Raw genomic sequence first — 10981 nt, 5'->3', positions numbered from 1 at the left:
AGCTCTGCCACTTTAAAGGTAAATAAATTTATTATCTTACAGTATTGCCTGGTACACAACATTGTTCATACAACATTATCTCCACACTAATGTCTAATACAGAAAGCCATTTGAGATGAGCGTCTTTCTTGTGTCATCACAAAAAAAGTGATGGAGTGAACACAGCAGCTGAAAAACTCAAAAATGAGCTTTTTTTTCTTCTTCTTCTTTTAAATGCACTATATCAACATTGCAAATGGAAACCTTATTCGCAGGTTACAAGTTTGAAAAGCTAAACACTGGAGAAACTGAATATATTGAGCATTTCCAAATCATTTTGCACAAGGTCCGTGGCCCTGTCACATGTTGGGAGGTTGTCGTTCATCACTCGAGACCAGTGTACAGCATGATGGATGGCATGCTCTCGTAGACACACTAGGGCACTTAATATTTCTGTCCGAGTTTTTTGGGAGGACAATTCGTGTTGAGATTCATCCATTTAAAAAAAACAAAACAAAAAAAAAAAGACGCACAACTGCAATACAAATGTGGGGCTTGCTTTTGAAAAATGCTGCAGTCCTGTGACGGCTTGGATCAGGGAAAACGGTGAGGTTTTGCTGAAAGAGATGCTGCACCACAGTCTGTTCTCTGTGGTAATCTTTTGAAAAGATCTACAGATGGGTGGGAGGGAAACCTGAATGTAATTTCTGGAGGTCTGTGATTGGACCCCTAGAAATTCAATGTCCCAGCTCAACACTGCAGCGAGGAAAGGAATCCGATGGCGCCAGTAGCTCTGAGATTTTGATCTAATTCTTTGGTAAAAGGGATCCAACCATTTTTTAAAAAGTGTTTTTCTTCACGTTTTTATTAGCATCTTAAAACATTCCACATAAACAGTTACATTCATAGACTAGAGATCAATACAGGGTGACTCTTGTTAATGCAGTAATGTAAAAAGTAGACACAGTGGTCCTCAGTGCAACGCACTGATTGCAGTACCAGCCAGCGTACTAGAGGGCTGATACATTCTGTACAATAATATACAATAAAACACAGATTGCAAATCCAGTGGCATTTTCAGTCGTTTTGCAGTTTGTCACAGTTTAAATCAAAGTGAATCATCAAGTTCGGCAACTTTATTAGCTTTGGCAAGTGAAATGAACAGCAACACCTGTTTCCTTCTTTAACCCATGAGCTGACCACAGAGAGGGGGACCGGGATTGTCTGAATGAGGACGTGCAGTGAGACCTCAACATATGCACCTATGCTTGCAGCTAAGCTTGTGCTTTTCAATTTGGGCTCAGATGATGTTTAACTGTTGTTAAACAACTAACAACATATACAAATGTGTGTGTGTGTGTGTGTGTGTGTGTGTGTGTGTGTGTGTGTGTATATATATATATATTTTAAATCCTTTGCTCCTATTTTAGGCTGTCCATTTCCTTCAAATATATTTATCTGTAATTATTTTTAAATGTTTTAGAGATGAAAAATATGTAATTAGATTAAAAAAGTATATTTTTTTCTAGATTCCAGTGCATACTGATGTGCAGTTTGCTAGGCTTCTTCACGTCCTTGAAGAGGAGCCCAAGCACTTTGCCTTTAACAGCAAAAACACAAAATAAAACAAAACAAAAAGCTATCCTATTTTCATTAGGTCACACCTATATTCAATTTTGGGTCATTTTTAATAATTCACGCAGTGTTGAAGCGTCCGGCGCCCTTCCCAAAGGTGCTGTAATACTCCATTTGAGAGAGTTTAGAGATGTCAGGCGTGTTGGTGTTGTTGGCCCGGTTTTCTCGCTCACTGAATTCAAAGCTCTCCTCCTCGTAGTCCTCCTGGCCTTCTGTCTCTTGGGGGGGCTCTGAAGGAGGGACAAAGGAGGATACAAATATAATTCCAGTTTCACCACAATAACACACACATACACACACACGCGGAGCTCTTCCTAAAGACATATGGCCACATTTAGGACAGCCTGTAGATTGCCCCTCCTCAGTATCAGTCTCCACTGATAGAGACAGGCATGTCTAATCCAGGCACTGCTATATTTACTGAGCACACGAGGAGGGAGTGACAGAAACATCAAAATGCTCGAATACTAGATTATAGTACATGCTGAGTCAAAGTGCATTAGGGACAGACTGAGTGACAATAATGCGACTTGAAGCTCACCCCAAACAGTCCCACTGGGAAATTTGCCACACATCACCCATCAACAAATTCAAATAGCATCTGTTTTAATTCAGAGTTTAATTAAGGTCACCAAGCCGCTCACCGTGTCCATCTATCGTGGCGTCCATGATGCCGTGTTTGACTTTCATGTGTCGACTCAGGTTGCCCTTCAGGTTGAACTTGCTGGTGCAGTAAGGGCACTTGAAGGGCTTGCTGCCAGCGTGGAGATGCATGTGGCCGAGGAGGTTGTACATTCTGTTAAACGACTTCCCGCACACCTGAAAGACAAGAGTGCAACAGTGAGTATCGCTCCCTGCTTCATCCCAGCGAGATCCAGGTGATTTCGCGAAAGGCGCCACTTGCTTCCCCCACCTTGCATTTGAAAGGCTTCACCGGCAGGTGGACAATCATATGCGTTTTCAGGGTCTGCTTCTGGACAAAGGTCTTGAAGCAGACATGGCACTGGAAGGGCCTCACGCTGGCGTGGATCAACATGTGTCTCTTCAGGTTGGCAGACAGGGTGAATTCTCTGGCACAGACATCACACTTGAATTCTTTCATGCCCTGGGGACACAAGAAAGTGTTTGCGTCCTTTTAATTAATTTGGCTTAAATATATGGTCGGGTGGAAAATAAATAATGAGTCACAGAGAGAGAGAAAAAATCACAAGGCGCTCACATGTGTGCCTGTTTGCTGCAATTGAGCATTTGTATTCTGGCTTTTTGATCCTACTCGTGTAGATTATATTTCTCCCCACCCCCACTTGTTGAGTGACAAAGATGAAAAACCCTGGCACTGGGAAGAATAAACTAAAAGTTTTTTACCATGTTTTTGACTTTTATTTTAATATTCAACAAAGCATGTTTTATGAATAGAAGGGCTTTTTTTTATTTAGTCTAAAGTACACTATACAATGAAATGGAGAGAAAGACTAGAGTGATTCATCTGACACAAAGGGAAGTAGCTTTGCGAATGACACACGACACAAAACACATGCAAGTGGGGGGTTGAGACGCATACAAAAACTCAAGGTCTTTGAAGGCTATGTTTACAAAGCAACTGGTTTTGGAGAAAAGGATGTGATGCCATATACCCCGTTTTTTCCATGAGTATTCATACTGAAGACTCTTATTGAAAGAGTCTAAAATACTTCCCTTTTAACCCATAAATCTCTTTTGTGTTCATGTTGATAATCACATTTTTCTCCTTTTAAATAGTGATGTGTTGCTGCATGAAGCTAGCATACTCCTGAGTGTTATTTTGAACACAACTGCTAGACGAAGGCACATCATTGGGTTTCAGTACCTTAAGTGGGAGGGCGTGCGCTGCCAGTACCTTGTGAGTGAGAGCGTGCTGTCGGAGGTGGTGGATCTGGACGAACTCCATGCCGCACTCCGGGCAAACGTAAGGCCGCACGTTCTGGTGCTTCATCAAGTGGTTCTGCAGCTGGCTGCGGTAGGCGAAGGACTTGTTGCACTCTGTGCACTGGTACGTCGTGGGTCCCTGATGGCTGGTCAGGTGACGCTTCAGGTGCGCATAGGTTGGAAACTCGAGGCCGCACTGGGTGCAGACATGGCACTGGCCGTTCTCATGTTTGTTCTCGTGGGTCCTCAGTTCACTGGGGTAGGCAAAGCCACGGCCACAGAAGCGACAGCTGTAGGGTTTCACGTCTGAATGTTGCAGCATGTGCCTCTTCAGGTGGCTCGTCTGCGTGAAGGCCTTCTCACAGACGGTACACTTGTGTGGTCGGGTTCCCTGGTGCGTGAGCAGGTGAGTCTGGAGGTGACTTGGCTGCTTGAAAAGCTTTCCGCAGTGTATACATTCATGGGGCTTAATTCCATTGTGGCCCAAGATATGCGTTACCAGGTTGTATTTGGATGTGTATGACTTCTCACACATGCGGCACTTCCAGCGCTTCAAGCCCTCGCCTACGTCTACGCAGTAAGACTCATCGATCTGCACGTTGATGTCCAGTCGGTCAATCTGCATTCGTCTTGCGAGACCCTCTGGGTCTGACCACAGCATGGCTTGGTTGTTCTCCTCATACTCTGTTGGCATTGCCATATCTGCAGACTCATAGGCCACCTCACTGGAATCATAATAACGATTCTCCACAGGACTACTTGTTTCTCCAGTGGTCTTAAGGTTCAGTGCTTCCTCTTCTTCTTCTTCCTCTACTACTAACTCTTCTTCTTTCCTTACTCTTTCCCTACCAGAGCTTTCATCTTGTTCAGCCTCTGGCTGTCCATCTGTTTGTGGCCTGGATGTGTCTCTCACACACGAAGGACAGTTTCCACAGGCTTGCTCCTCTTTCAGAGTACCTTGCTGGATGACTGGATCATCTGACTTGCCAGGACTACCCCTGCTGTTCATGTGAATACACGAAGGAGGGGTATCAGAGTCAAGTCTTTCACCTTTAACCTGAGGCTGTGGACTGGGTACATTGTGCGGATGACCCTCTAATTCCCCATCAATCCTGGGCCTCTTGGTTCTCCCACGGGGCCCAGGCCGTCTTCTCTCACTGCAGTGGGGCTGCGGCTCTGGCTCCCCAGCAGGCTCAGCAAGGTAGTCCCCATTGGCCCCTATCAGCTGGTCAGCATACTCATACTCCACTGACTCCGGTGGTGGAGGGGGGCATTCTCTGGGCTCCCCCGTGTAAAAGCCATTAGGAGCAATAGTCGCCCCAAATATTTCATTCTGGGAGATGAGGCCAAGAACGGCAGCCTGAGCCAGAGATAGCACGACCACAGGCTCCGTCTGTGTGCCCACATCCACTTGGCCCTCAGTCATCTTTGGGTATGTCCGCACCAAGCGGCCACTCTCCTCCTCCTGGAAGAGAACACACACACACACACACACACACACACACACACATACACACATAGACAGACATACACCATAAGTCAAAATGAACTAGAGGCAAAACTGCATCTGTGTCTCTGTGTGCTTTCTATTATTCCGTTGTTACAAAACCTGTTGCACAATTTCTCCTCACTTATTCTCACTTCCTCATTTGCAATCTATCAGGTCAAAGGTGCCTATTTTTCAACGCAACCATACAATTTAGCCTTTAAGGTTCAGCATGTCAGACTGACCCCAGCAGCTATAGAGTCTTCCTTAGCTGGGAATTAGGGAAGAGTATTAAGAGAAGGATTCAGTGCTACTCCGTGAAAGCTGCGTTTGGACTACGCCTTGTGTCTTTGCTCTGAATCTAGAGAACATTAGATTGAGGAGATAAGACAGATCTGTGTTAGCACCCGGCTTCCTTCCTTGACAGGCTTTAGAATAACAAAGAACACAACAAGGGATGCAGGTCCAGCCAGGATGTTGACTTCCGTGGACTGTCCTCAGCACTTCCTGTGGGGTCCTGGGACAGCCTTGCTGACCAAAGTTAGCTCATCACTGGAGCTATCTCTGCCATTCATAAAGGAGAAAAGTATCTCAACTCTATACTAAGAGACTCCCGCCGTAGCCAACTTTATAATGCCTGCCACACTGGGCTTCTTTAACAAGATGATATATGCCGGCAGGCAGTCTCATATCCATAACAGACATTCGATTGAGCTTAGAGCTCATTCTGTATTCCAGACCAATGCATAAGACTCGCTAACTTAATTGTATGGTTCGGATGTGTTTCAGACCCACACGCGCATGTTTATCCTGCCGCCTGTAAAAGCAGAACAGTGAAACTATGGGGAAGAAATTGTGGTATGACCAGAATTGGCCCTCTGTGGTAAAAGAGAAGCGGGTATTGCATGCCACTAGTTTCAGGTTATTTCTCAGCATGGCTCCAATGAGTAGGAAAATGTATAGTGAGAAGCTGACCCCTGGTTTCTTTGCAGACAGCACTCTAGCCTTCACACTGCCATATAAATAAGAGCTGCTTCCTTTCCTGACACAATACTGAGAGAAAAGAAAAGAGTGGATGGAGAAAGGAAGAGGAGATAGAGAGCAGGAATAAAGGTGTATGTGTGAGTGTGTGTGTGTTGGGAGAGGGGAGTAGACCTGGATGCCCTGATAACCACGTCATTTATAATTACTGCTTTTAAAGTAGTCAGACAGAGACAGACTGTGTGTTTGTGAGAAAGAAAAGGAAAGAGACTGGGTGTGTATTTGAAAGCGTGTGTGTGTGTATGTGTGTGTGTGAGAGAGAGAAAAGAGGGAGGGAGGTATGAAGAGAAGGAGAAAGAGCTGTGGGCGGGGGAGGAGTGGAGGGAGGGAGACAGAGAGAGAAATGAGATGGAGGGGCTGAAAGATAAAGAAAGAGGGGAGGGGAGGGAAGGGTAACGAGAGATTGAGTGAGCATGTGAGAGGAGGGAAGAGAGAAAGGAAAAGGATAGGGAGGGGGTGTGTGCGAGGGGGGAGCCGGAGAAAGACAGAAAGACAGAGTGAGTGAGAGAGAAAGAGGGGAAGGAGGAGGAGGAGGAGCGGGGGGGGAGCTGTAGAGAGAAGAAAAAGCACAGCAAAATGAAAGGCTGACAAAATGAAAGAGAAAAAGACAAATGACAAGTAGACAGAGAAGGTAGGGTAATAATTGCAAGAGTCCGTACTTTCACATTTAAAGTTGCAACTGAAAGACACCTAAGGACAAACAGTCAGAGCAGAAGCAGAAGCAGAAGCGTGCAGCACAGAGATAGAAACACAACTATTATTATTATTTTTTTTTTTTTAAAAAGAAGGATGTTCCTACTGCAGCACTCATGTGAATGTGGAGGGGGAAAAAAGTAATCTTGCTTCCCCTCAAAACACACAAAGACGGACAAGAGTGCAAACAGCTCACTAACAAACTGCAAAACAAGTAATCGCCACCTCCTCCTCCCCCCCCCCGCCACCCCTCTCCCCTCTAAAATCTTCCCCTATCTTTCGGTTACAAACTCACCACATTGTTCCTTGAGTGATGTTTAAGGTGTTTCAGGGATCTCATCCTTCAGGAGAAATGAGTGGAGTAAAAAAATCCACCTCCTATTTATATCTGTGGGAGAGTGGGGCGGTCCCACGGCTCATCCTCCTCCTACTGTTGCTGTTATCAGAACTGACTGTGCCTGCCCCCCCCCTCACTTCCAACAGCCCTCCACCCCACACACACACACACACACACATGCACACAACACACACAGCATCACCCCATTTCTTTCTCTTCCTCCCACCCTCTCTTTCCCATCTCACTTCTCTTTCTCTCCTCTTTTCTCTTACAAACACACACACACACATCTTATCTCCCTTTCTCACTACGTACAATTCAGCATGACCCTTCAACACACATTTCTGTTTAAGGCACCCAGAGACACGGGCTCTATCGTTTCTTGATCACACTTCATACTTTGCATTTCCTTCTTTCTTTTTTTTTATGAGTATGTGCTCAAGCGCACAAACAATTATAAAATCTAATCAGCAGTTCCTCTCTGTGCATGCACACAGATATACGTGGAAAAACACGCACACAGACATGTTTATAGATGCGCGTGTGTGTGTGCGTGTGTAAGCGTGCACAGATAGAGGCATGTGCACACTTTCACAGCAACACACAAACCACTCAGAGACACTATGGGTGGAGGTGTGTCTGTCAGTGGCAAAACAGTCAGACAGATAATGTCTGAGAAATGTTCAAATTTTTAACTTTCCAGAGAACGTGTAGTTTGCTGCCGTTGTTTCTAGATTCAAACTAATTAACTATTGAGACAGCCTGAAGTATACTGTCTGAGAAATTCAGAAACAAAAAAAAAGAGTGACAAAAGAAAAGAGAAGGAGAAAGAAAGGGAGAGAAAAAACATTAAGGAGAGAGGGAGGGAGGGAGACAGACGTGGGGGAGAAAGAATAAGGAAGAAAGAAGCAGAGGGAGGGGGAGTGAAGCTGAGAGAGGAAGAACAGGGAGGGAGTGGTGGTGGTGGTGGTGTTGGGGGGGTGAAAGAGACAGAAAGAAAAAGGGAGAGAGGAAAGAGAGCTGGGGTGGGGGAGGGAAGGAGAGAATGCAGCAAAAAAAAGGAGGAAGAAGGGAAAGGAGAACTGGGGTGGGGTGGGGGGGTGGAGGCAGGGGCATAAGAAAGGATGTGGCAAAAGAAAGAGAAAGAATAAAAGAGAGAAAAAGAAAGAGGGAGGGGAGTGGTGGAGAGGGGTGGGGATGGGAAGAGAGATAGAGGAAGGGTTGAAAGAAAACGCAGTGAAAGAAAAGAGTGTGGGGGGGGGGGTGGTGGTGGTGTGCTGGAGGAAAGGAGAGAGAAAAAGAGAGAAGAAAAAAAAGGGGGGATGGTGGAGTGTGAAAATAAAAAGAAGAGTCCATCAGCAAGAGAAAAGAGAAGGGGTGGGTGGGGGTGTTGGGGAGGGGGGGTGCAGAACAGAATGAAGGAGGAGAGGAGGAGGTGGAGGAGGGTGTGGGTGGTGGGGTGGGGAGGGGAGGGTGAGAGCAAAGGGAATGGAGAGAGGAAAGGAGATAGAGAGACGGAGAGAGTGAGGAAAAGGAAAAACAGCAAGGGAAGACATTAACTATTGAACTTCCAGATTTCTTTCAGGCTGTGTTGAGAAACAGTGCGGCAGAGTACCTGCGGGCTGAGTACAGGTTGTGTGCTTAAGTAGTCTTCACTAAAGATGATCCTGATAATTAGACAGGTATTCTATTATTCCAGTGCTTACCTTACCTTTTTTTTTTTTTTTTTTTTTGTAACTAGTAAACACGTGTGTGTGTGTGTGTGTGTTCGCGTGTGTGTGATGAATAAAAAAATAAATAAATAAAAAGTGCATCTGAGACGTGCGTGCGTGTGTGTAGGTGCGGGCGAGTGCGACAAACACTGCGTGGACACATGCCAGTTGTGACTGTAAGACTGAGGACCGTGCATAAACATTTCCTACTAAATAACAGGAAAGGGCAAACCTTGAAAACCTTGATCAATCATCAGCAGCTGGGAGTGCTGCGAGAATGAGAAAGATAGAGAGAAAGGGGAGTGGAGGAGGTGTGGGGGGGGGGGGGGAAGATAGGGAATGAGAGTGAGTGCGAGGGAAGGGGGGAGAGAGAGAGAGAAAGAGATTGAGTGAGGGTGTGAGTGAGGGGGGGGAGAGATAGCAGGAAGTCGAGGGAGAGAATGGGAGAGAAAATAGAAGGAGAGCAAGGGAAGAAACAAAGAGATAAGAGGCTGAAAGACAAAGAAACCACATGGAAGAAACAACAAGGGACACGTACATAAAACAACACAGAACTAGCCTATGGGGAAAATGAAAAAGACACAGACAACAAAAGTTTGTGGAAGAAACACACTGGCTCCTTTCCAGGCCCAAATCTTCATAACAGCAAAAAAAAATAAAACCTTGCTCGCTTGTCCATTTACTTAGGGTACGGTTGCATGCATAAGTCCACGGAAAACTAATAGTGGAAAAGGCTGTGGTGATAATAAGCATAAAATTTCATCCACTTCTTAGATTTCTACAGGTTTGTGAGGCAGAGAGAAAGAAAGAGAGGGAGAGAGAAAGGGAAGTAAGCCATTGCCCTGCTCTCAAGTGTACTAACCCTCAACTGGGATTTCAAATGTGTGTTTGTGCGTGGTTGCATGCGCGCATTTGTCTGATGTCTGAGATCAGGGACAAACGCGCACACACCGACACACACAGAAACACACACCACTGACACCAGCATGCTTACAGTCCTCCACAGCCCTAAAACAACACACTTCTGACACGGGTGTCTGTATGATTACTGTATTTCTACCAGCAGCTGCTAGTCCATTTCCAGACCTGGCCTGGCTCGGCGCTGTTTATCTATAGGACGACGAGCATGCGGCGCAGTGTCACATCCTCTCTGTGATATGGGTCAAAGTTAGAACTTTTTTTTTCTTTCCCAACAAGAGAAAGAGAACAAGTCAGAGCGACAGAAAGCTCTGTACTGGAGGGAAGGAGGAAAAAGTGTTGGTGTCGGTGGTGGGGAGCAACAGATTCAGATATCAGCTGTCTGTTTTACCCCTGAGAAAATCTCAATGAATCATACAACTGCAGAGGACTCATTGATGACAACTCCCTGTTTTCCTTCTTTCTTTTTTTGTTTTTTTTTTGTGAGGGGGGCGGGAGGGTTAAAACAAATATGAGAACACAGTCTGGCGAATCCAAATGGCAGCACACTGAAGGCATTTGTGTATCAGCCATAGGTGAGTCTCTCTATATAAGCATATCCCACTCCTTACATTGTCAGTGTTGTTTCTTCATCCAGCCCAGTGACAGGCTGCATACAGCCAGAGTTTGCTCTGACTGTGTGTGTGTGTGAGGGAGAGACGCTGTGCTGGGTGATGGCTATAATTCAACATCCTCTCACTGTCAGCCAAACGGGGAGCTGTGTAGGTTTGTGTGTAGGGATGTTACAGCTCCAGTGCTCAGGTGAGGATTTTCTTATGATCAGGAAGCAGGAGAAAGAGAGGAGAGAAATCAGTTTGCTCTGTGTTTTGAACTTTGAGTTATTGGACTGATGTTTTTTAGCTGGCCATTCCTCTCAGACCCCTGTGTGTAAGGCAGCAAGCCCACACACCTTCTGTTATTTCCAGCGCTGGATCAGTCTCACCTCTGCACGGCATGCTGATATAATAGTAAGTCTCAAGCATGATTAGCTGCTGTAATTAAGCTTTCACAAAAAAAAAGGAGAACAAGAAAGAGCAGAGAGCTGACTATCACACAGCTTGAATCTAAGCAATGCAGATGGAGAAGACCTATATCAAAAGTGTATAAAAGCAGCCACACCCTAGTTGCACGCCTCCAGCTTCTTCCATTAAGGTTAGTAAGAATGGAGTGGACACGCAGACAGGAGAAGAAAAACTGAAAAAAAGGAGGAAAAAAAAGAGTCTTTATCAGTATTGC

General features: G+C 45.5%; 1 protein-coding gene across 2 annotated transcripts; it reads right to left on the bottom strand.

The window, feature by feature from the left end:
- Positions 1-11: 11 nt before the first annotated feature.
- On the bottom strand, positions 12-7164 carry znf710a (zinc finger protein 710a). 2 transcript variants are annotated; one of them, XM_039615019.1, is made up of 5 exons: positions 7035-7164; positions 3461-4984; positions 2528-2719; positions 2259-2433; positions 12-1844 (listed from the first exon to the last, which is right to left on the bottom strand). In XM_039615019.1, exons 1-5 carry the CDS (start codon positions 7077-7079, stop codon positions 1675-1677), a joined length of 2106 nt encoding a protein of 701 aa, XP_039470953.1. In that variant the 5' UTR covers positions 7080-7164; the 3' UTR covers positions 12-1674. The 2 variants fall into 2 exon arrangements, with proteins under 2 accessions (XP_039470953.1, XP_031603309.2); XM_031747449.2 differs by having other exon boundaries at positions 3491-4984.
- Between the last annotated feature and the right edge of the window lie 3817 nt (positions 7165-10981).

This window comes from Oreochromis aureus, linkage group 7 (genome assembly GCF_013358895.1).
Source record: "Oreochromis aureus strain Israel breed Guangdong linkage group 7, ZZ_aureus, whole genome shotgun sequence".
Classification (NCBI taxonomy): Eukaryota; Metazoa; Chordata; class Actinopteri; order Cichliformes; family Cichlidae; genus Oreochromis; species Oreochromis aureus.
This window is presented reverse-complemented; position numbering and strand designations above follow the sequence as displayed.

Coding starts and splice junctions, on each gene's coding strand:
- znf710a (XM_039615019.1), bottom strand. CDS start 7,079: ATGAGATCCCTGAAACACCTTAAACATCACTCAAGGAACAATGTG. Junction 4,985..7,034: donor ATCACTCAAGGAACAATGTG/GTGAGTTTGTAA, acceptor GTTCTCTTCCAG/GAGGAGGAGAGTGGCCGCTT. Junction 2,434..2,527: donor TGAAGCCTTTCAAATGCAAG/GTGGGGGAAGCA, acceptor CTTGTCTTTCAG/GTGTGCGGGAAGTCGTTTAA.